At 32.6% G+C, this 25,424-nt stretch overlaps 3 protein-coding genes across 3 annotated transcripts; 1 reads left to right on the forward strand and 2 right to left on the reverse strand.

The window, feature by feature from the left end:
* Positions 1 to 1,389: 1,389 nt before the first annotated feature.
* LOC133192705 (cyclic nucleotide-binding domain-containing protein 2-like) lies at positions 1,390 to 9,602 on the reverse strand. The gene is made up of 16 exons (XM_061328700.1): positions 8,919 to 9,602; positions 8,274 to 8,347; positions 7,846 to 7,960; positions 7,094 to 7,168; positions 6,571 to 6,659; positions 6,031 to 6,104; positions 5,401 to 5,489; positions 5,045 to 5,196; positions 3,946 to 4,023; positions 3,768 to 3,828; positions 3,310 to 3,421; positions 3,114 to 3,181; positions 2,909 to 3,025; positions 2,415 to 2,573; positions 2,095 to 2,154; positions 1,390 to 1,852 (listed from the first exon to the last, which is right to left on the reverse strand). Exons 1-16 carry the CDS (start codon positions 9,537 to 9,539, stop codon positions 1,661 to 1,663), a joined length of 2,136 nt encoding a protein of 711 aa, XP_061184684.1. The 5' UTR covers positions 9,540 to 9,602; the 3' UTR covers positions 1,390 to 1,660.
* A 3,085-nt stretch (positions 9,603 to 12,687) lies between these two features.
* On the reverse strand, positions 12,688 to 20,245 carry LOC133192141 (acid ceramidase-like). The gene is made up of 13 exons (XM_061328021.1): positions 20,134 to 20,245; positions 19,975 to 20,018; positions 18,126 to 18,210; positions 17,080 to 17,172; positions 16,862 to 16,940; positions 16,683 to 16,757; positions 16,271 to 16,316; positions 15,645 to 15,789; positions 14,926 to 14,980; positions 14,501 to 14,667; positions 13,713 to 13,880; positions 13,377 to 13,433; positions 12,688 to 13,251 (listed from the first exon to the last, which is right to left on the reverse strand). Exons 1-13 carry the CDS (start codon positions 20,197 to 20,199, stop codon positions 13,162 to 13,164), a joined length of 1,170 nt encoding a protein of 389 aa, XP_061184005.1. The 5' UTR covers positions 20,200 to 20,245; the 3' UTR covers positions 12,688 to 13,161.
* Positions 20,246 to 20,491: 246 nt separating this feature from the next.
* Positions 20,492 to 21,869, forward strand: LOC133192942 (copper transport protein ATOX1-like). The gene is made up of 3 exons (XM_061328946.1): positions 20,492 to 20,556; positions 20,650 to 20,729; positions 21,743 to 21,869. Exons 1-3 carry the CDS (start codon positions 20,548 to 20,550, stop codon positions 21,867 to 21,869), a joined length of 216 nt encoding a protein of 71 aa, XP_061184930.1. The 5' UTR covers positions 20,492 to 20,547.
* Positions 21,870 to 25,424: the final 3,555 nt, after the last annotated feature.

Here is a 25,424-nt window from a genome sequence, read left to right on the forward strand (position 1 = left end):
GTGGGAGCATGTGAGCAGTTTCGCAGAGAGATTTTCACCATGTTCACAGTTTGCTGCAGATTTAGAGGCGTCTTTTCCAGAGCTAGGACCAAGAAGCTAGAGGAAAGTTCAAGTAGCACATCTACTAAAGCGTCTAGTTTAGTGAACAAAACTTAGGATAAGATTCTTAGATTCCTGTGGCATTAGTTTTTCTTTTTTCTTGCAACAATGGCGGATGCTATGCAAACATCCATTAATTAAGGTAGACTAAACCTCTGCTAATTATAAGAGATACAACTCCAAATTCAAAATATTTCCTTCTTTTAGCCATTAACAATGATTTAGCTCGAAGTTTACCAAGCATTGCACGTGTATTTGCAAAATTTTGTCTCCATTCTATGTTATAAAAAAGTGTTCATAATTGTAGAAAGTTCATTTCAGTGAGCAACCCCCCCCCCCCCAAAAAAAAAAAAAACCTTAATTGTTCTTATCCCTTTATTTTTTGACGATATATCCGGTATGTACAGTGGCTTGTCTCTTTATTTGTGGACGATATACCCGGTATGTAAAGTGATACCTTAATTGTTCTTATCCCATTATTTGTTGATATGCCCGGTATGTATGTAGTGATATCTTAAATGTTCTTATCCCTTACAGTGACTTGTCTCTATTTGTTGACGATATACCCGGTATGTATAGTGATACCTTAATTGTTCTTATCCCATTATTTGTTGACGATGTGCCCGGTATGTATGTAGTGATATCTTAATTGTTCTTTTCCCTTTGTAGATATACTTGCTACGTAGTGGTACCTTAACTGTTCTTATCCCTTCATTTGTTGACGTTATACCCGGTATGTATAGTGATACCTTAATTGTTCTTATCCCTTCATTTATTGACGCTATACACGGTATGTATAGTGGTACCTTTATTGTTCTTATCCCTTTGTTGATATACTTACTAAGTAGTGATACCTTAACTGTACTTATTCCTTCGTTTGTTGAAGATGTGCGCGGTATGAACAGTGGTACCTTAATTTGACATAATTTATTATAGATGTTTTTTTCATTTGACTTTGAAATAAGGTACTTGTACGGCATTAGTGCCTTTTAAATTCTTATAAATGGATAAACGGAGAAGGAATGTAATGTCATATTCTAAATTTTGAATTCACTGGGTGGGAGTAGTCCTGTTTTGAATTATTTACTTCCACCCAGTAAATTTAAATTTTAGTAAATGATAATCTATCATACCTGGACTGTCCTGGAGTATTCCCGCGGCATTCTAATTAATGTTATTTTGATGTTTCTTGTAATTTTAGGTATTCAAAAAATAAAGCATAACTTGCGATCATCTTTGTGTATTCTTTCCCGTGGATAACGTACGCACATAACAATGGCAACATTTCATAAATTTTATTGGCAATTACTAAAATGCATTTGTATTTAAAGATATTTTATGCAGCGAGTAACATTTGGATACTGCCTCGGAGTTCATACTCAACAAGAAAAAGATTCATATCTCATTTGAGAAAATAACATTCCCTCATATTTCACATAAAAAAGTTAACAATCAGCATTATATAAATTTAAACGATAACAAAAGTTCTCTCTTGAATCAGTTTTTTGAGAAAACCCTCAAAATTAGCACAATGATGACGATATCCTAATTATGACGTTGATCAACTCGTGAGATCATCGATAAGACTCTTCTTGTACAACTCCCAGTTCTCTTTTATCTGAAGGTTGTTTTGAAAAGTTTTTTCATCTGGGTACGGTCGGACTTGATGACGTATCAATTTTTTGACCTGTTCGTTCGCGTGTTTGGCAAAAAATTCCTTGTTCAGCATTATACATTCAGCTCCTCTGGATACCTAAGGAAAAAAGTTAATGGTTACATTACAGTAAAAGCAAATTTTCAAATCTTTTTTTAAAAATTCATGTGAAAATTTCAATTTTTTCATAGGTGTCAATTAAGATTTATTGACAAAGTTGTTGAAAGGGAGGATAAAGAACTTAGAGGGCTACGTTTCTGACCGACTTTTTATATACCTACATTGTACAAAATGTTTGAAGGGTTAAAAACGATCTGAAGAATAGAATGGTAAATCCTTACCAGAGTAACCACCGTCTGTGGATTTTCTATAGAGTCCTCAAACTGTATTGTCTCCAAACCCTGTAAAGGATGAAAAGGAAGTATATATATATATATATATATATATATATATATATATATATATATATATATATATATATATATATATATATATATATATAACCTTTCGGTAGAATCTTCGCTAGCGAAGGTTTCTGATCCGCTCCCTTCGTCATCATCAACACGTTGTTAGATGAAGGGTGGATCACAAAACTCTTCGCCAACAGAATTAAGTAACCATGCAAAAGAGTTTCGTTTGATTTAAATTATTTTTATCTTACGAAGACATCCTTGGGTTTGAGACTTCCGACTTGGACAAATACGGGAGGGGGTTTGCTAGGGGGCAGGTCTTTCGGAGGCTCCTTTGGTTTGGGAGGTTTGCATTTCTCCGGAACTTCGTATTTTTTCTTTGTGTCATATTTTGACATTTTTATGGGAGACTGAAAAAACAATTGTTGAATCTAAAATACAAATATTCAAACAAGCATGGACTAATAACTTATTAAGAGCTGTTATATATCCCATATTTCTGTTATTTTTAATTAAACCATAAGGCATCGTCATAAGTTATATCTTAGCAATAAAAATAAATTGTAAAATATTTATGTGAAAAGGACTTGATAACATTGGCTTTCCATAGTACCATTGCAGAAGGTGTACTAATTTGTTTATACTGTTAAACGAGCAATTTATTATTGAAGCAATAATTTCTTAAACACTACATCTTAAAAGATAATCGCCATTTTGAACCAGTACAAGGAAGACAAGGGCGTACCAGATGGGCCTTTTTAGTGACAGGGTTTAGTGAGTATTCAGCTTTTGAGAACTTTTTGGTTGAGGGACCAGGAATGGCTTGTGGCACAGGAGCAGGCTCCAGGTTTTCTTGATTTTCCTAAAATGAAATTTTTTTAATCAAAATTTTAATTTTTAAAATTCAATTTGTTGTGTCAGGTTTGGTATCATAAGAATTAAAAACTTACTAGCCGTCTTTCATCGCCGGCAGACTTTGTTTTTCTTCTCTTCCTTCTCCAGGTATCAACTTTTGGACCTGACAGGTAAAAAAGAAATATTAAAAAAAAAAAGCATAATTAAGGTAAGTTTACCTTTTTAAACCAAATTCTGTTTAGACTGTTTTTGTGGAAAGGGGGGGGGGGTTAAAACCACTGCACATCGTACCTGGTAAAGGAGTTTCCAGTGTTGGAAGTTCTATTTTACTTTGGTTGGATTTTTCTTTCCATCCAATCTTAGGAGTAACGCCTTTTAGCTGCTTTAATACTTGACAAAATCCCTGTTGAAAGAACAATAACCAAATTAATCACTGAGTTATCAAGAAGAATTTACTTTGCTTTGGATTGTGTATTATATAGTCAAATATCTGGATTTCAAAACTGCGTTCGCATGGATAATGCTTACAACTGAAATGGCAAGCTTTTAAATAAGGAGCTCTCCGTTTTTCACGAATTTCACTCAATCCGATACATAGGAAAAAATATGCATATTTTTAAAAATCAATTCAAGAAAAAAAAACTGAAAAAAAGGGGGGGGGGGCTTTTCGATCTTGTTACGATCTTAGTTTAGGTCATGGTACCATAAGATGAGCACTTTGTGTATCACCAAAGAAAAATACGATTTACCGATTTTACGACGTACAGCCATTCAGAATTTGTACTGTCTCTAACTATGACCACATTTCTTCTGCAAGAAAAATTAAACCGAAACTTAAATTTTATTTTATTGATAATTAAATATTTATAATTAATAAATAATCAATAAAGCGATAATAAATCAATGCCTAAATGCTGTTAAACTTACTTGAAGAAATGTAAGAGACAGTGTTGTGGATTTTCTAAAAGCTGTTCCAATGGCCAATCTTTCATAAAATCACAGGTACTAGAATAGATATTTAAATTAAATAAATTTACATACATGTACATTTAGATGTTATTTCAATTTTAAAAGCAGTTACTTTAAATGTAAACCACAAGAACGAACAAAACGAGAGAGAGAGAGAGAAAGGGGGCAAAAAAAAAAACGTGTACTGCATGGTAAAATTAAAGGAAATGGTAAAACTTCATTATAAGTGCAAAGAACTAGACGATCCACACAAATCCGGTTTAAATTAAAAGAAATTAAATAAATAAAAACAATAAGAAAAAATAAAATAAAAACAAAAACACCCCAATAAAATAAACGAAAAAAAAAAACAGTCCTAGAAATAGCTGTTTAAGTATCTTAGATGATAATCTAACCTTGGTATATATTTATAAAAATGAAAGTATGTAATCAATCTTATTAGATAGGATTTATTGCTCGTGCATGTTTCCGACATGCTGAACTAAGCTTAAACAAACAGTAAACTTTTAAAAAACAATCTCCTTACATACAAAATTCAAGTGTCTTAAAAGGATTGTAAATAATAGTTATTATTTCTAATGATACCAAAATAACATGACGATGCATTTTACAAATTAAGTTCCTCTATTACTAATATACATAAAGAGGTACTGGTTAAATATAACTCTAATTTTTTTTCAACCACAAGTATTTTTAAAACCATGTCACAAATTAAACTTTAATGCTCTAATAAAAAAAAGAAAGAAAAAAAACAGTGATAAATTCAGTACATAGTATGAAAATTGTATTCATAATATTTCATGTAATATGTATAAAGCCTTGCCATTTTAATTGTGACTTAAATTACTAGTAGCCTATGTGGAGCGAAGTGGATCAGAAATCCTTGCCTTGGGAAGATGTTTCAATCGTTGACCGTAAGAACAATATAGAATTTATTTTCTCATAAAGACACCATCCCCATCTTTAAACACCCCTTCCTCCTTTGCGAGACCTATTCATTTTTTTAATTTATAAAATTCCTTCGTTTTCATGATGGGTCACAGACCAAAACACTTACCTGATAAACTTAATGTGATCCGGTATTTCCCCTGGACCAGCCCCACTCATGAAGATATCAAAGAAATCAACCCGCCCCACGGATAGTAGCTGTACCTCACCCTGACTAGTGACGGTAGCAGTCCTACGAGAATGGTGGAGGAGGGCCAACTCCTAAAAAATAAAAATTTGTTTGAATTCTGTACGAAAAAAATCAACAAATTCCAAATTTATTTGTATTAATCTGTAAGACAAGGATCTTCGCATAGAGATCTACTAGTAATTGGAGTGGATCAAAGATCTAATTTTAATTAAATTGTCCATATATTTGATGTTTATTTTTAATGATTACATGTATTATGCTTCTTCAATACCTACCCCAAAACTCATTCCTCTTCGCATGATTGTGGCAGTTTTAACAAATGAAGCCCCAGTCTTAGGATCTCTAAGCAGAAGCGTTACGACCGCTATAAAGAAATAAAATTTAGATTTTTTTTATACATTTAAAATCGTACAAATCTTTATCATTGTGACTTTCTATGAACTCAAGGTTTGGCTGATATATATGTAAATTTTCATTGTATTAATATTTATTTTTAAAAGGTTAAATTTTATTTGGAAAAAAAGATATTTGAATGTACAGTTAGACCTTATTAGAAGAAGAAGTATACTAGTATATTGAAAACACACAATAAAGGTATTCATTGAAATTCCTTATTGCCAATTGTCTTTCAGCGCTTATTAATTCTACATTTAGCATTTGTCTTAATGGAAAATTTATATTAAGACAAAAACATGATAAAAGGCAGAGAGAATTATTGGTTTGCAATAACAATTACTATGTCATGACTTAGCATTGCTCACAATTGCAAAAAAGACACTTTCAGGCAATTTTCCACGAAAGCAATATGCATAGGATGTGTTCGTTTTACACAGTTAAATGTTATGTACAATTTTGGATAGATGGAAACAATTTACACCTGTATTTACTTTTGATTAATGTCCTACCTTGACCAGAAACGATGAAATAGAAATTTTCTGCAAAATGTCCTTGTCTTATGATAATTCGTTTTGGCGGAACCCTGTAATTAACACGAATTTGATTAAGGTGGAATTAAAATGTTATATTTTCTGCCAATCACTCCATAACTATATATTAGACTCTTTCTTGGAAATGGAATAGTATATTTGGAATAGGAGGAAAGTACATGTTTTTGTAGACAAAATAATAGCGAACACTCGTCCATAAGAAAGTCATACTATTAATTCTAAGAAAAATGTGGATTTAATTATCCATTACTGCTAATGCCTTGCTTAGATTCCCGGTAATTTTTTATGTTTTTTAACGGTGATTAGCAGAATATGAAGAAACATATGAAATGCATTGTTTTGCGCTTAAGCTTATAAAAAAGATCTAGATTCGGTTAAATATTTGGCAAAAGAAAAACAGAGTGACAGGCCTCCAAAGTTACTTGTTAGCAAATTTCTTGTGTAATATAGAGTTTCTTTTCAGTCACTGTGGTATTTTATTCACAAAGTACAACTCACACTTCAAAATACGCTACTTTGGCCAATTTCTCCTGCATATGGAGAGGGTATTCGGCAAAGGATCGCATTATTTGTAGACCAAACATTGCCTGTGAAAAAAAAGTTAATAAACTAGGAAAAGTTGGTTGGTTTAACATTCCCGTAATCTAATCATTAAAAGTACTTTTTCAGAAGTAATTTTTGTGAAAGCGTCGAGTGAATTAAACCATTGCTCAATATATTTCGCACTGTGAAAGTTATTAAAGTTGAAGAATTAACGGCTAGCAAGCCAATAATGGCTTTTTGTAATGGAGTTTAAAGGTAACTTTTAAATACAAAAGAAGTAATTATATTCTGGTCATGCAAAGTTGGACATAGAAAAAAAAGAATGAAGAGATGTTTTTGCGCAAATCAGCTGGCCAAATGATAAAAATTTCTGAACAGAATGAAAAACTTCCCTCCCCCTCTCTCTCTCCTGATATCAATTCAAGTAAATCAAGGACCATATTAATTGTTTTAAGTATCGTTCAGTATACACTCATACCGTTTGGACTTGTTCGGGCGTCCTTTGCTCTGATGGCAAACTAAGGATTCCTTTGACCTCGGTACTGAGATTTATCTGAAAAACAAATTTACACAGCCATACATCTAACGTTTTAAGGCCATCAAAGATCTATATCCCCATTTTTCGTATGGGGACGCGCCGCTTATGCGCTCTCAATATCAACAATTTCTTTCGCCATGAAGACCGTTAGGATCAAATTTTCTTTACAAGCTTGCAGAAAAGTTCATTGACAAGGTATCCATGATCGTGACTTTTTCCATTAAGAAAAACTGTGGTATCTTTTCATTCAAGAAACGAAAATCTGTTTTTGAATGCACATATCTGAACCATTGGGAAAACTGTACCTTCCCCGTTTTTATTATTTGGAGGGGCTTTTTTTTTTTTATGAAACAGTTTCCCTTCAGACATGTCAATTGGTCATTTAAAATACATGACCCCCAACCGAGTGATAACAAGTCCCGAACGTGGATACCTTGTCAATGAACTTTTCTGCATGCTTGTAATGAAAATTTAATCCTAAAAACCATCTTATTGGAAGACATGTTATGAATAGGAAATTGAATAGATGACAAATTACTTTCAAATTTGAATTAATCGATTGCTTAACTTTTGGAGGAATTTATCTATGGATAGGTTTTGATGATATGGTAACGTGAAAGAATTAACGAGTTCATTTTCAATATTAATATAATTTGCTATGTTGTATTCTGAAAATACATTTTTTTATCTACCTCTTTGTTTGCCTTGAAATAATTAGGATCAAATGAAAGTCCTGAACTTTTTAGGTTGGAGGATTCTACTTCGCTGGATATGTCCATAAATGTCTTCATACCCTCGCCTGGGTCGCTGTTTCAATTAATGTTCAAAATATAATATCGGATATTTAATGATTTTTTTTTTTCAAAATCGATAAAATAATTCTATGATATACTGATATTTCGTTTCAATATTATTTGCTAACTTTTAATGACCAAGAGCATCTACTTAAAAATTTAATCTGCGTACATGATATATATGGGGATAACGAACAGTATTAAAGCTTAAAAGTCCGTTAAACAATACATAATTATTTTGAGTTCATTAATTTCTTAAATAATCTGTAAAGACGAGCCTGTAACTATTGTTTTTTAAACTTTTTACCGATGAATAAATTTCTCACCTGCCTGAGGCTGAACTTGAAAACTTGAGAGCAATTTTCACCCAGAAAATAGCTTTACGAAATTTTTCTCGTAGCTGAAAATGATAATGCGGCTTTTTAATGCGACAGTAATACCACGTTTTCTATAGAGGAAAAAGACTGTACATGTACATCCAAACTACAGAGCAAGGCATAATGCGTTATTGTTAAATTCTAAATAAAAAATCCTCAAAAACATTGATTCATTGTTTTATAATTGTCCTTCTTTTTAAATGTTTTATATATTATTTCTGAATACATCCGTAGGAGATACAGTGCATGTTCTCAATCATATTTGCAATTATCACTCTTGGTCTAATCCTAAAAAAAAATTTAAAGCCAAACAAAACATTCTGAAATGCTTTGTCAATTAAATTTACTGAATATAAACTGCTTTTTTTTTAACCTAGCCATATCTCTATTCAGGACAAAGGTTTAACCTTTAAACGTTTTTGCTTAAAGACCTGCTCACGTTTTAAAATTTGATTTGAGTTTCTTTAAATCAAATTTTATCTGATGCAAACGCACCTCAGTCAATTATACATTATTTCTTTTAGGCATAAATGTTATTTATAAACTTTATAGTTCTGAAATTCCTTTCCCCAAACAAATGTAAATTGTACTCACGGCATTTGCACGTAGTTCCTTAGCAATTTGCTGCTGTTTTGTAAAACGCAGTGAAACTGACGATCGTCCCCCAGATACATCTTGTTGCCCCCTGGGTTTGGGGGGAACAGGTGAGGTACTAGTGACACTGTCTCGTGGGGATGGGGTCGGTTCGAATCCCGGTGGGAAAGGACTTGCACTAGAACGCCTCCTTGACTCAGCTGGAGATTTGGAAGGTTTGTCTCCAGAAGGCGAAACAGTCTGATCATCTTTTTCTTTCACATCCTTTTTCTCCTTGTCATATTCATCTTCTTGAATTTCCTCACTTTCTTCTTTTATATCCTCGAATTTAGTTTTCTTTGAGGAATCTTCCTTCGCTTCTTCCGCGCCTTCATCTTTCTCTTCTTCTTCGTCCTCCTCCTCTTCTTCTTCGTCCGATATGTATCCCTTTAAGATATGTTTGTATCTAGCAAAGAGATCAAATCCACTCTTCTTCTTTTTAGCTTTTACATTCTGATCACTTAAAGCTTTGTCCTGCTTTTGCTTGGCTAGGGTGAACTTCTGCAAGGACTGGAGATTGCTACCGGTGTAATTTTCGGGTCTGGAGTAATAATCGAGATCTGTTTCCGGCGGTTCACTCATCTCGACTTCATCCAAAATCTGGCATCATTCGACACACTTCTGCTTAGGAAATAGGCAATAAAACAATGTCATTATAAAACACTTACACAGAATATCGACAAACTCCGGATTCGTTTTTCAAGAAATTAACATTTACATCTCGGCAACTGCTAAGAGTGATATGTGGTCAGAACTTTTTTCTAATTCCCAAAAGTTGATAACAATTGCTTGTTTGCCGTAAAGATATGCATGAATTGGACGATCCGACGAATTTTAAACTGTGAAGTATCTTTAAGTATCACTCCAGTAGATTTATTCCAGCCCAATCTTACTGGTTGTCTCCTAGGTATTGCCAAGAGTCATTGCTCTCAAGCAGTTGACAATGTTTTGCCATCACTTTACAATGGGACAAAAATTATTGATCAGTAATCTGGAGTAATAAATCAAATGCGCATTCACACCTTCGAAACATCAGATAGCAAAATAAAACCTGGTCATTTTACCAAATCAACGGAAAATTTTTCTTGTGAAGTAATTGCAACACTATTTAATAGAAAAATATTCTCAAGATATATTATTTATCAATTGTTCCATCTCTAAGCACGGGGAAAATCGTGGATGCAATTTAATATATCAAAACGGTAAAATATCCAGTTTGATTGACCTAACGGGCGAGAGGATTAGACTGCGATTTAAATTGGTTTATATTGAAAAGTGAAAATATTGAATATGGGATACATAAAACCTAAAATTTCAGATGCCCGTGGTAAGATCTCATAAAATGTGAAGTTTATTTCTCTCTGGAAAATATTTTTAGAATCTAAAACGCTGTCAAGTGCAGGATTATCTACACCTTCAAATTACTAGTATACTGTTTTAATATCAAAATTCCTATTTCATTATTTTTCTACAGCAAACACTACAGTTGAGAAAATGAAAACATTTTAGGCTCCATATTCGAGGTAAAAATCTTATGTAGAGGGATCATTTTTATACCATGAAACAGACAGTCTTTAGTTTATTTTTCCTCCTTCTTGACTAAGTAAATTTACATATAAAGATATACCATGCATGTGTCAACATACGGAACGCACAAAAAAGGTGTGTATTCTGTTTTCGCGAACAGGTGTAAGGTCTTTCTGATTTATGCCGAAGTTAAGCATCATCTTGTCTTCAAAACCAAGACGACATCAATTGGTTACTTCATTTCTTAGTAACACATGATGGAGTAATGGGTTAAATTACGCAAGATGCAATTTTGATTTGCTTTTTTGAACACCAGTGTCAACATAAGAAAAGAGGAGTTCGATTGTACTCTTAACAGATAACCTACATCCATTTATATATAATAATTAGAGACAAAAAAATAAGACAAAAATATAAGGACTTACCTTTGCTTTTGTCCTACGAAGAACAATTAATGAAACGTCATAATCGGCATTATGACGTCACAATAACGCATCTAAAAAGCAATAAAGATACAGAGATTTTCAGCGTCAGAAATAATATTATACTCCCTCAATGTCACCTGGGGCAATGACTGACACACACTTTCATCTTTCGAATCTACTCAATACCAGATCTGTTTAATCAGGACAAAAACAGAACAAAAAAAATCTCACACTGGTTTCATTATTTGTTATATTTGCTATTAAACTCAATCAAACAAAGATTGCTGCGAAGTATTGCTCTATTCAACATTTTACAATAGAAAGTGACCAGCCTTGTTGATTATACTGAGTCAATGTTTCTATTTCATTTCTGTAGATTTTTCTGCATTTTAAAAGTCTGCAGGCCTTTTAAACTCCCCGTCACTCATTCCTCTGACCCAAGAGACTTCATTACGAGATCTTTATGCGATTGTCTTGAAGAAACACACAAACTTCAAAGTGCTTTCCTCTGGAGACGATATTTTCTTGTGTGGGTCAACTAAATAGCGGATTACATGGATTATATATTTACGCATTTGACACATTGGATCGAATTTTCAATATTTTATTATTTGCTTTACGATTGTGACCTTTTTATACTTTCCTCATTAAATGCCTCCCATTTTAATTGGTAATGTATCACATAAACATGGTATATTGCAGGCCCGCAGGAAGCAAATTCAGCGGGGGGGGGGGGGGGGCAGACATGTTCAGTTTAGGTGGACAATAACGAGCAAAAATTTTCCAACAAGCAATACATTTCCTGACAAGCCAGAAAAAGTCATCAGAAGTAATTATTGAGAGGGCACATCTATAATGTAGCTTTGCTTTAGACTATGTATACAATTATAGAAAGGGTGCACCCCACCCCTCCTTCGCTCCTACGGCCATGGATTATAATGACCTTGTTTCATAATTGAAGTAATGAATCAGTCATTTTCTTAAGCGTGTTTTGAAAAAAAAAAATGCGGGATGGGACAAAAAATAAATGAAGTATGAATTAATCTTTTTTTCCCTTTCAGTTTACTTTAGAAACAAGAGTGATTTGTGTAATTTTATTACTACTATCTTTAACGTATTTAAAGACTTAAGTGGCTTCATGTTCGACTTTTTATTTGTTTACACAGTCAGTGAGAGATTTAGCAAATAGTTATGCACCAGAACAAACTCCAAAAAGAGAATTCCTACGAACAGAAATATCAATGTCAGGCATTTAAAGTATAAGAAATTTAAAGGTTGGAAAATTAATGTAGAATTGAGATGACATAAACATAACATTTTTTAATATCAACCACGTTCTCTAACACTGTAAACCATTTTTCTTTTTTTTTTTTTAATTAAAGTTTGATAAACTTTATTCCGTTGTTGCGAAGAGCCACTTCCCGTCTTCTTTTGTGTGTGTGTGCTGTTGTTGTTCATCAACCAATTTTTAATCGTACAAGGTATTGGAATAATGTGCCATTCTTCTCAATAATAGTACAGCTTTCCAGTGACTTAATGTACTACACCGAAACACTTTGTAATAGACAGAAGGGCAACACTTCAATATTGTAAAAGTATTCGCGCAACTTTTTTTTTTCTTTGTACATATCTATATATGAAAAAAAAATTCAGCCTTCAAAGAAATCGATTTGATTCAAAACACAGTTCTTGAAACAAAATATGTTGCCAGGAAATAGTTATAACAAATATCCGAATTATTTTTTTTTAAATTGTTTATAGTTAAAAAAAAATCAACAGCAACATATAACATAAAGCATCAATGTAATTTTCAAGTACATGCATACTAAAGTGATATTTATGGTTTCATATTTTTGTGATTTGATCAGAGTAACAGTTTACATTAATTTCTGCATTCTCAAACATTCAACTGGCTACATCAGAGCTTAGATCTTAGAAAAATTTCCCGAATTGTGTTTTTCATTTCATTAAACTGTTTAATTCTGCAGCAACTAAAAATTAACAATGGCTGTAACTATATCTATATCACAAAACATTGTAGCATTTACAAAAAAATGTACACAATAAGATGTCTTGTTTAACTTATTATAAAACCTTAGCAACATTGCAAAATAAAAACTATGAAGATTTCAAACAAATTGAGCTTATGATTTGAAGAGCACAAATTAACATATAAGTATTGCATTTTGAGTATTATTATTATCACAGTCATATAGCTATGGAATGTTTTGTCGACTGCTTGAAGCCTGTGACTAAAATGGCTGACAAGGGTCTGGACAGTACTGAAGCCAGCTCTCCAAATGGCCAGAATTGACCTGCATCAGGGCAGAGTAGGTAGTCAACTGTAAAAATTACACAGAAGGCAAATTTGTAATTCAGTGGGTCACATTCTTTAATATCAATTTCTGTTTCTCACTTTTGATATAACAATCAATTTATCACAGAGATATTGGAAGTATGCATGTACCTTATTCAAAACAGGTTTTGAAGACAAAACATTGAACAATCCTTTAATTGACACATTCTGAAATGAACAAATCAAACTTTAATTAGCTCTGTTTTTAATCTTATATGTGAATTGAAAATCAATAACTGACAAATTTGATCTGTTTTTATTGGAAGTTTAGAAAGACAAATATCAAATCAATGAAATACTTTGCTAATTAGGAGAATTCAAAATTGACAACCTCATAATATGTATTTGTAAATCTAACACACATTATTCAATTAATCCATCCCAAGGTTCAGATCTAGTATTTGTTTATCTTTTATGTTTACTTTTTTAGACAGTATCAAAACAAACCTGTGAGGTAGTTTTCTGCATACACCTGTGGGCCGGAGTCCGGCGGTCATCTAAGAAGAGGGGGTTTTCCCAGTGGTCATAATTAGTCTCCAGAATGTACCAACTGTTGGCTTTCCTCATCTCCCATACATCAATGGCTGCCTCACGAGATCTTGTGATCACACAGCCCTAAGAGATATTCATCATGTTTGTTAGCGATTATAAACAAGTATTAATTTTTTTTTTTTTGGGGGGGGGGGGGGGTGAGGGTGTATGTGATGCATCACTTCATTCTCATTTTATAATCAATCTTTTTTTTATATTTTATAAGCAGGGTTGTCCCGAAGACCCGGGGGCTGGGGAATTTCCCCGCCTATAACATAATCTCGTGGTTATTCTGGTATTCCCCCTCAACCCCCTGTAAGGAGAGGGACCCCAGACTCTACTTTATTTAATGTCTGCTGCTATTTCAATTCTTAGGGACAATTAACCCTGATAAGTCTCTTTTTTTTATTGGGGGGGGGGTGATTTCTTAAGAAACAGCATAATTAATTTAAAACTGCAGAGTAATAATTTCACAAGTTAACATTAACATATTTTTGTGAATCAAAGCACCAAGTGCTTAAATGGTAAAAATAATTTAATAACATTTGAATTCCAAGGCATCAATTAAAAACAAATTATGGTTTAGTGTGTTATATTTGGTGAAAAATAAATTTCATAGATTTGAAACCAATCATATCTTTTTTTTTTCTTCTCTCCAGATTATACATATAAATACTGTTTGTTGAATGCAAAAACTTACAAACCTCCCCTGACTTATTGCCTCCCACAATGAAGTATGCTGGAGCCAGCATTTCTGTTTTGGACAGCATGCCTACAGCCTCCTGATAAGAACCAGCATTCAGCATTGTCTCCCTGGTCAAAAAACCCATCCATTTCCCTGTCCTGAGTCCAAGAATCCATTCAATGATTCCTACAGGTAAATAATGAAGTGTATGAGAAACTTAAGCCTTATGATTTGATTAAACCTTGTCTACAGGACCTTGTTTTCTTTTTTTTTCTTTTTACACTTTTTTTTTAAAGATTTATTCAATGGTCAGGTATTGTAGTACATGTAGTTCACTGCATCACCATCAAACTGCACTACTATTGATAAATAATGGAATTATTTGATAAATAAAATAATTATTTAAATAATTCAAATATCTTGCAAAATGCATGATAATCATACCAATATATCCACCATCTAAACTGAATCTCTCATTCATAGTTAATGTGAAAATTCCCTGAAATAACACAAAAAGAACTCTTATATCAATACATGTATGTCTTTCTCTTACACAAATACTGAATAAAGTACTGAGCAGATATGAATTGAGAGAAAGAACTTAGAAGGCTATTTCAGATGGCAGTGACAAAGTTCAGATTTGAGGGTGAGGAAAACGGAGGATGGAGAGGAATAATATTAGTTATGTAGACACTTCGAGGGGTAATACGGAAATATATGTGGTCTTTGAAAAAATGCATATTTTTCATTTTTTCAAGGACCCCATATTCTGTACGTCTACATAACAAAAATGTCCTGTCAAAGATTTTTTAATAAAGTTCATTTTCTCTGAGTTAAGGAAACAGTTCTGTAATGTTGTTGAGAAACTACTGATAATTTTAGGTGTGACATGAAGGTGGAACACTTCATTCCTACGGCCATGCTTAGGTAAGAAATACACTACTGAATTGCATTTATATATGATTATAAGGGAAACAACTGAATCTTATATGACATATCTTAATACATGTACAGTAAAAATTTGAAAATATGAGAAACATATATATATGATTAGTTGCAAATCTGCTGCACTCAAATCTAAATGTATAGGTCCATCACAAATTCGAAGGATGAAATAGCTACAGATATGCTGGAATAACCTTTGATCTGCATTAAATACTGACTGGCTTAATAGCTGTTAAGATTCCAATGTATCCTGCAAAGTTAACAGACTTGAACACAGTTTTCCCTCCTCTCTGGAAGTCCAAATTGATGATTGTAGGACGCAGGGCATCTGTTATCTCCCAAGTTTTTGTTTTGGTATCCCAACTACAACAGAGATCTACAAGATAAATTCTGGCAACTTTTTAAAAGCTAACTTTCTCTGCAGCCCTAAATGTTCATGATGTGCTATCATCTTGCTTGATATTTTGTATCAAAAATAAGTTTCCCCCTTGTATTCTTGTCCCTCAGAAATTGTACAACTGAAATGTTTGAGTGGCTATACATAGTTATCCTGTTTCTCTTTTCAACCTCACATAATACTAAATACTCACTTGAATTAAATGATTATCTACTTTTAAAGTTATAATTTGTAAAAAGAGGTTTTCATAGCCTTGTGGCAAGCTAAGGGACCTAACTCACATGCAAACTTGTGCACAGCAAGTCCAATGCTTTATCATATATGAACATTGAATTTATTGATGATTAACACTAAATAACATAGATTAATTTTCTGTTCAGTATATAACACTTCTAAATATGAATAAAACTGCAAGGTATAAAGTATATCTTATATTCCTTTCCTTACCCTAAGAACAGCCCAAAGTCAAGATTTCTCGCATGGAATAGTTTACCTAAAAATGAAAGTGAATTTTTAAAAAAAAATCTGTCACAGTCAGTATTCAATTGTTTTTCAGTCTTTTTTTTTGTTTATTTTGTAAGTGCACTACAGTATTGCGCAGCTTTAACAAAATGTAAAACAGCCATTTCATCTCTGTCAAAAATTTAGTAATAGGAAAAAAGTAGAATACTCTACATTTAAGTGGCTCATGAAAAAGAATTTAAGTGCTAGTATATTTACAATGTATCATGCACTTTTCTGATTGTTTGAAAGAGTTGTCTTTCCCTGTTCTTTTCACAGTATATTTATATAAACGGTTCATTATAATCAAAAATATCATCATAGAAATCAGTAATTAATAGATCAGAAAATAACCAACCAGATGGGTCCTCTGCCACAATGGATGTACACACAGAAAACAATTCATAAAATATGTTATACAGCACAATTTCTCCTAAAAAATAAAATGAAATCAATATAATTACACATATACATGTACTCATTTTAGAGCATGCACGTGCACAATATTGTGGAATTCTGATATTTATGGATACAAACCTAAGGGTATCCCTGTTGCATCAGCCAAACTTCTCATTTCATCAGCATAAGGTTGTGGAAGTGTCTCATCTAATTTACCCTATGGAAAATTTCAGTATTTTAAAAAAAAATCCTGTCTGACAACGCAAAATTTCAGAATTTAAAAAAAAAATCCTGTGTAACAAATATGTCTGCTGAAGCAGTATCATCTTTGAAAACCAAAAATCACTAAAACTCACCCCTTCATTGATCAGGAAGTTTATGACTTTTCCAGTTGCATTCTCACTCCATGCTTTTGCAAAGTCAACAAAAGTGTCCACTAGCTTCTTAATCTAAAATCAAAAGCAATGAATACAACACATACATCACTATACCTTTCAAAGTTGAAGGAAGTGAAAGTGGCCATGAATGGCCAAGAGGTATTGAACAAATCCACTGCACACATCTTTAAAATTCTAAATTTTGCATTTTCATTAGGCCAAATAAAAAAATATGTGTGGTTCTGGTTACATCTCCAAACAAATTAGGGTAGGTAGGTAGGTTTGTATTTTTTTTTTTTTTTTTTTTTTTTTTTTTTTTAAGTATAATAAACCTCATTGAATGTTCTTGAATTCACTATTGGTGATATTGGAGAGATAATACTATTGCTTTCTTTCAAGTGGTGATATTTGTAACTGACAAAACACTTGTACTGCGTGTTGAAACGATGTTGTCAAAGAGGGCCACCATTGCTGAAACTAAAACTAATACCAGAGCCAATGAAGGAAATCGGGGAAAATTCCAGATATTTGAAAATTGTCAAAAAAAAGTTTAGGGTCGGGGTATAAAATAGGGACGGTCGGGTAACTGGAACCACACATATTTTTTTATTTGGCCTTATATAAATGCTCGGCAAATCAATAGTAGTATGTGTACATATAAAAATTACTTTACTAATGACAGTACTAGTATATAATAATTTACAGCCGAAATTCAAAATTCAAATTTAGAGACATGCAATTTTTCAGGCCACCATCATTTTTAATAATTATTTATGCCAGATAGGCAGATACCATCTGGACTTTTGGACTGACTGGTATATGAGGCTATACTAACACCAAGTTGAGCATGTAGCATATGATATAGACACATGTAGATTTTATGTTGTATATATTAAAAACACTTTTTAATTAAAGATTTTATTTAAAACTTCCCTTCTATTACACATACCCCCCCCCCCCCCCCACAAGAAACTGTCACTGATGACTTAGGATTTGATACATGTACTGCTGTGTAAGTTTCCTACCTCTACTTTTTTATCTTGACCAACTTGAGTCCATCTTTGCTTTGCTGGTAAGTCTAAGTTTATGGTATACCATGGAACTGCATGACTATAAGATGAACACTCATAAATATATTTCACACATTAATTTAAAAGTAATAAATAATATCTTAATTATTTATTATCATGATATATGTTAAACAATACAATGAGAAACTTTTAATACAAATTAAATACTCAAACACCAGGCCTATCCAACCTATTTGTCACTTTTAACAAAAATAAATGAAATATATATACACATATTACACATAGCATTTTCTATACACCAAAGACTGCCTGAACATGCATGATAAATGTAAATATTTTAGGTCTGCATAGGAAAATTTGTTAGAGTGAAAATAATACTTTCTAAATTTAGCATTAATAAATTAGGGTTACTTCCAGTGCTAGTAAATAAATCTGTTCTATTATTCGAATATTTTCAATTTAATTTTTAATTTAGCAAAAAGTGACACTTGTCTTAAAGAACAAAAATTACGTACTATCAATAAATGATAGAACAAGAAGTCTGTGTGCCAATGCTCACTAGTAATAACCCCGCTCTCATGTGAATATACACTCTGATGTGAATTACACAAGTTCAGTTGTGGACAGACACAGGGATGAACAGGAAGTTGACATCAGATTCATACAAAAATGAATCCCATCATATGGCATATGCCTCAACAAAGAGTGTGAATAAAATTTAATGCATCTGCAATGAGTAGTTGAGAAAACTGCCATGAAAATTTATTATGCATGGTACGGACAGACGCACAGATAAACAGGAAGTTGACATCGGATTCATACAAAAATGAATCTCACCATATGGCATGCCTAAACAAAGAGTGTGCTATAATTTCACGCATCTACAATGAGATGCTGCTGAGAAAACTGCGACGAAAAATTTGTTATGGACAGACAGACAGCTACACACATAGACAGACATACAAGGGTAAAACAGTATATCCCCCTCTCCTTCGGAGTGGGGGTACATGTATAATTACCAATGAAGGTCCACTTAGTATACAGCTCATAGTAACTTACTTATCTCAAGAGATTTTTAAATCCAGGTTTACTGAACTTATATTCAGAAACAAATACAATGTAAAATACTTTTTTCTTTAGTGTTTGTATCTTCATCCAAAATCATTTCTCATCACCTTTTGCTTCTAAATTCTTAGAATCCATGCATTAAGAATGCAATAATTCTTCATGATTATAAACAATCTTACATGAAAATAATAAAGATAACAGAAGCCCACTTTTTGTGGTTATATCAAATCAAAAAACAAATGACAGTTATATGAATAAATACTATAATGTAAAATAGGTTATCATAATCTTTAGTATCAAGATTACTCTGTTGATATTGAAATCTGATAAGTTTGATTTTGAAGTGGCTATATAAATAGAGACAAGATCAATGTTTAAACAATGCAAGTTTATCTCGCACTATTTACTGTAGATAAAATTGACAGTTCCTGAAAAGGAAAACAGATAGATTAAAGAAAACAAATATAAATCAAAAGTTAACATTACTTATGGAGTTAAAAAATTGCTATTGAATGAACAATAGTAAAATTTGCAGTTAGATGATCAAATGTACAGTATATATAATGTTTGGGGAAAAGTGTCACCTTTTATGAAGGACTATCAGAAATAATTGCAATGAAATGAAATTTATTAAAACATAACTGATTATGCATTCATCAAGTGTCTGATACATTGTCACACTACCAGCCTCAGTTACATGTACTGTATTTCATGTAACCAGGTAACTATATAGCCATAAAATACTTATAGAAAAGTAATCTATATATAAACTTACGTCTTATTTGGAGGATATGCATTGAAAATACACGTTTCATTAAACTGAAAAAGAGAATATATTTTAAAAAAGTCGGGGAAAAAAATATATTTCAAAATAATTGTGATAGATGTTAATTTCAACTATTTCATGTTTCTGGAAGAAAAAGTAATTATCTACCGGTGGAAATTGACAAGTTCCAAAACAAAATATAATAGAAATGGTAAACACAACTGACAACCACATTGTTATTCCTTTCTCTTTGATGATGAACAATGAAAATGAATTGCGGAAACCAAAACTCGTGACTTCAGACAAAGTGAAAGTAAATAAAAATTGCTGAAATGTTTAAATAAAATATTCGGTTTAAAACGGAAAATAAAAAAAGGAAAAATATATTACGGTAAAAATGATGGAAATGAAATGCTCCTATATAACTGAATATTATGTTAAATAGTTTAATTATAATTTATGAATAATTTTTTAAAAACTTTTTGATTTTTAATAAACTTTAATAAACCAATAGATGTAAATCAAGAGTTACCGTTCTTGAGATACACATCTTTGACAGCTGCCGACACGTTAACAAGGAAGATGTCACAGGTGTGTGAGATTACCTGTTTTAAATTATTGTTTAAATTTGCTTTGATCATTGAGTAAATCAGTATATTAATACATGGAATCGATATATTTCAGACATACGAGTTTGAGATGGCGATGACTTGCGAAGGGTGTGCTGGGGCCGCTAAAAGAGTGTTGGGAAAGCTAGGTGGTAAGTAGGCCTACTCATCAAGTTTAGATTTTAATTACGTGAGACGTGAAATCTACATAAATAAGATTATATAATTATATACAATGATATAAGATTATTCTGATATTATTTTCTTGAAGTTTTTTTTTTTTGGTTTTTTGTTTTTGTTTTTTATAAACTTCAATATTGAATCATCAGCTAACTCCTACTTCAAGAATGTTTGATCCATCCAGTGTAATACAGTTCTAGTACAGTACTGACACAAGTACTGACTTAAGTATGATTATATAGACAGCTTGATGTCTTTAAAAAACAGGTATATACCTGTTCACCGCTACATTTTTAAAAGCTAAAATACTGAATTAATGTAAACAAAGTAAAAAAAAAAAAAATCCGGCACCACTAAGGTATGTTAATTCATTTTAGTAAAAGGTAACTCATCCTGCCAAAACATTGTAAAGACATTCACCAGGTAAAATCAGTGTACACTGAAAGTATGTCATGAACTCCTGATTTGTCAGACAGATACCTGTATAAATTTGAAATTTGATACAATTTATAAAGCATTGCATTTAAATAAATTTATTTAAATGCATCAACAGTGCTTTAATCAAACTCATATTTTGGTTGAAATAAACAACATTTGTGATCATTTATAAATTCGTTTGCAAAAGAAAGAATTGTTTAAAGAAAAATCTCAGTGTTTAAATTCAATTGTAGCCTCTTCCTTAATATACAATGTAAATTGTATGTTAATCATCATTTCAACTGGTGATCAAAATAACAAGGGAAGTCTATTATTCTGTTGACCTAATTTTTCATTTACATTGTAAAGATATGATTATTGCAAACAAGTATATATTTCCTATATCATAATAAAGGAAACTTATAACAATAGAATAATTTATTGGATTCTCCATTTTTGTCCTAAATTTTATTCCCCCACCCCACCCCTCCCTCTCTGGCATTAAACCCCTGCAATAATGTTTTAATTGGTTTTTTGGTTATAAAAAAATAATTAAATATTTCTTCAGTAAGTGTAACTAATGTGGAAACCAATGTTGAGACTAAGAAGGTCAAAGTGACATCATCACTGTCTTCTGATGAGTTGTTGGAGCAGCTTAAGAAAACAGGAAAGGAGGTCAAGTTTTTGGGAACAGTGTAGTTGGCATCATCATTGAAATGGTAGGTATTAAAAAGTGAAGGTGAGGGATAATCAGGCATCCTCAAACAAGAGCTAACGTAAAATGTCAGATTAAATCATTGTTTAAAAAAAAACACATATAAAGTAGTCAATAATACATGTACTGGTACTTTTAATAGTTAGAAGTAAGCTGGATATTATAATAGTAAAACCTCATGGGTTTTGTTTTTCAGATTTGACCAAGTTGGAATGTGAAAGGAGGGTCGTCAGACATGTTCTTCATTTGCTGCATCTAATATCATCATATCTAGGAGGAGGAATAATAGTGATACCATTCCATAACTGCATTTCATGTTTAATTATAATATACTTGTATGAACTCACTCTTTATGAGCATGGCAGTTAGTTATTAATTAATTTTTTCACTGAGCAAAAAAAAAATGTTAGTGAGAACAATGTAATGTTTATCTATAAATTTAGAAGATTTTTTTTCTAATGATGATTTTTAAAATTTACCATTTAAACTGATAATGAAAAAGATTTATATCAGATTACTTTTTGAAATTTCTTTGTATAAGAGTAAAGTTTGCTTGGGTCATCTTGTGTAAACTTAATGTGCAGATTTATAATAGAATACTATAAATAGATGCTTGTTCATAATAAATCAGATTTTATAAAGTTGTTTTAAATTTTTTTGGGTCATTTTTAAGCCCATTAAAACATGCTGAATTAAAGGTTTTTATATTGATCACACAAAATGTTTCCATTCCCCATTTTTCTGACATGAATTGCTGGTAACACATATGTACTAGTAATTTATCATTATACATCTATTAATAGCTGCAAATAAATTTGAATGCTCCTTTAAATATTGTGGAGGAATCAAAAGTTCACAATGTCAATGGTTGTTGCAGCTTCTGTTTGGCTAAAAGAAATAATATGCTACTTTATAAATACAATGATATCTGGATGCCCCTCCACATCATGAGATCATTAGCAAAACGTAAATTTGAATTAATTCCAAGCATCCTTAGTTTATGGCCCGATATTATCCATTAACTTAACCTTAAATTGCAATATGACCTTGAGTCGAGGTAATGACACACGTTTAGGTCATGGGCAACGACATACTAACTTATATAACTGCAACCACAGCGCAGCTACGTCCAAATGGAACTTCAGTTGGCTAAATGTGAGACCATTAGTTTATAATATAGAATCTTTGAGAATGTTGGTTTAAACCACAACTTTTATTTTTTATTCTTATAAACCGGAATTTATATAAATCTAGGATCATGGGTAACAACAAACTAACTTAACTCAAGAGTTATCTTTCTTCAAAATATTTTTAAGGGTAAAAATGTACCAATAATGAAAATTCTACATCTAGCACTTGATAAATTACTATCAGTGGCATTCTAAAAAAAATGTTTATTAAGAGATAGAAATATCTCAATTTTAACAGTTTAAAATAACTAAGTGCAAATGTTTTAAGTCAAATACTATAAGTAATGATCAAAAATATTGGAAAAGAAAATAGAAGTCAATATTTGTAACATAAACTAGATTTGAATGAGATATCATTGAGATGGTGTCCATCTCAAAGGGCCCCGCTTTCAGCAACGAACATGAAAATGTAAGGTAGCTGAAAAGGGTTTATTTTGAAGAGGAACATTTATGTACTATTAAGGGATGTGTTGTTTGAGTCTAAAGGGCTTCTTTGTCATCCTTGTTATAATAAAAAATGGCACAAAAATCACGAGTGCTCCATACCCTGTATCAACAAGAGGCCCATGGGCCACATCGCTCACCTGAGTAACTTTGGCCATGCTGTTCTTTACCAGATTTCCCCTTGTAATACCTATTGTGGCCCCGCCCTACCCCCGGGGGTCATGATTTGAACAATTTAGAATCTACACTACCCCAGGATGCTTCCACATAAGTTTCAGCTTTCCTGGCCCAGTGGTCCTTGAGAAGAAGATTTTTAAAGATTTTCCCTATATATTTCAATGTAAAACTTGGATTCCCTATTGTGGCCCCGCCCTACCCCTGGGGGTCATGATTTTTACAATTTAAAATCTACACTACCCCAGGATGCTTCCATATAAGTATCAGCTATTCTGGTCCAGTGGTTCTTGAGAAGATTTTTATAGATTTTTCTTATATATTTCAATGTAAAACTTGGCTTCCCTATTGTGGCCCCGCCCTACCCCCGGGGGTCATGATTTGAACAATTTAGAATCTACACTCCCCCAGGATGCTTCCACATAAGTTTCAGCTTTCCTGGCCCAGTGGTTCTTGAGAAGAAGATTTTTAAAGATTTTCCCTATATATTTCAATGTAAAACTTGGATTCCCTATTGTGGCCCCGCCCTCCCCTGGGGGTCATGATTTTTACAATTTAAAATCTACACTACCCCAGGATGCTTCCATATAAGTATCAGCTATTCTGGTCCAGTGGTTCTTGAGAAGAAGATTTTTATAGATTTTTCTTATATATTTCAATGTAAAACTTGGATTCCCTATTGTGGCCCCGCCCTACCCCCGGGGTTTATGATTTGAACAATTTAGAATCTACACTACCCCAGGATGCTTCCACATAAGTTTCAGCTATTCTGGTCCAGTGGTTCTTGAGAAGAAGATTTTTTAAAAAGATTTTCCCTATATATTTCAATGTAAAACTTGGATTCCCTATTGTGGCCCCGCCCTACCCCCGGGGGTCATGATTTGAACAATTTAGAATCTACACTACCCCAGGATGCTTCCACTTAAGTTGCAGCTTTCCTGGCCCAGTGGTTCTTGAGAAGAAGATTTTTAAAGATTTTCCCTATATATTTCAATGTAAAACTTGGATTCCCTATTGTGGCCCCGCCCTACCCCTGGGGGTCATGATTTTTACAATTTAAAATCTACACTACCCCAGGATGCTTCAACAAAAGTTTAAGCTTTTTTGTCCCAGTGGTTCCTGAGAAGAAGATTTTTTAATGACCCCACCCTATTTTTGTCTTTTCTTGATTATCTCCCCTTGTAAGGGGACTTGGCCCTTTATTTTAGCAATTTAAACTCCCCTTTACCCAAGGATACTTTCTACCAAGTTTGGTTAAAATTGGCCCAGTGGTTCTTGAGAAGAAGTTGAAAATGTGAAAAGTTTACAGACGGACGGACGGACGGACGGACAGACTCATCACTATAGGACGCCCGCAGAGCGGGGCCCTAATGGATTGACTTATGGTATGTTTTTAAGTTTTGTGTGAGTTATTGGTGTGTAAATCACACAGACTTGTCACGTAGGCATATTTCATTAAGCGCGCTAGCGCTAAACGTTAAAACATTCCTTGTAGGTTTACATTTTACATGGTTTATTTGCACCAAAAATATACTAAATGTTTGAATTTCCCCCTGCCCTATATCGTCATATTTTTATTAACGTCTCTGTAGCCTCATTGTGACGCCACTTAGCGCGAGTTTCTCGGTGTATATTTCTACGCGTGAGTATACACAAAATTGGCTTTCAAATCAATTTCACAGTTGGCTTAGTAGAAAACACACCAAATGTAAATGTTTAAGGATTTTTTTT

Source organism: Saccostrea echinata, unplaced genomic scaffold (assembly GCF_033153115.1).
Source record: "Saccostrea echinata isolate AGI-Se365-2 ecotype Australia unplaced genomic scaffold, CSIRO_AGI_Sech_v1 ptg000025l, whole genome shotgun sequence".
Classification (NCBI taxonomy): Eukaryota; Metazoa; Mollusca; class Bivalvia; order Ostreida; family Ostreidae; genus Saccostrea; species Saccostrea echinata.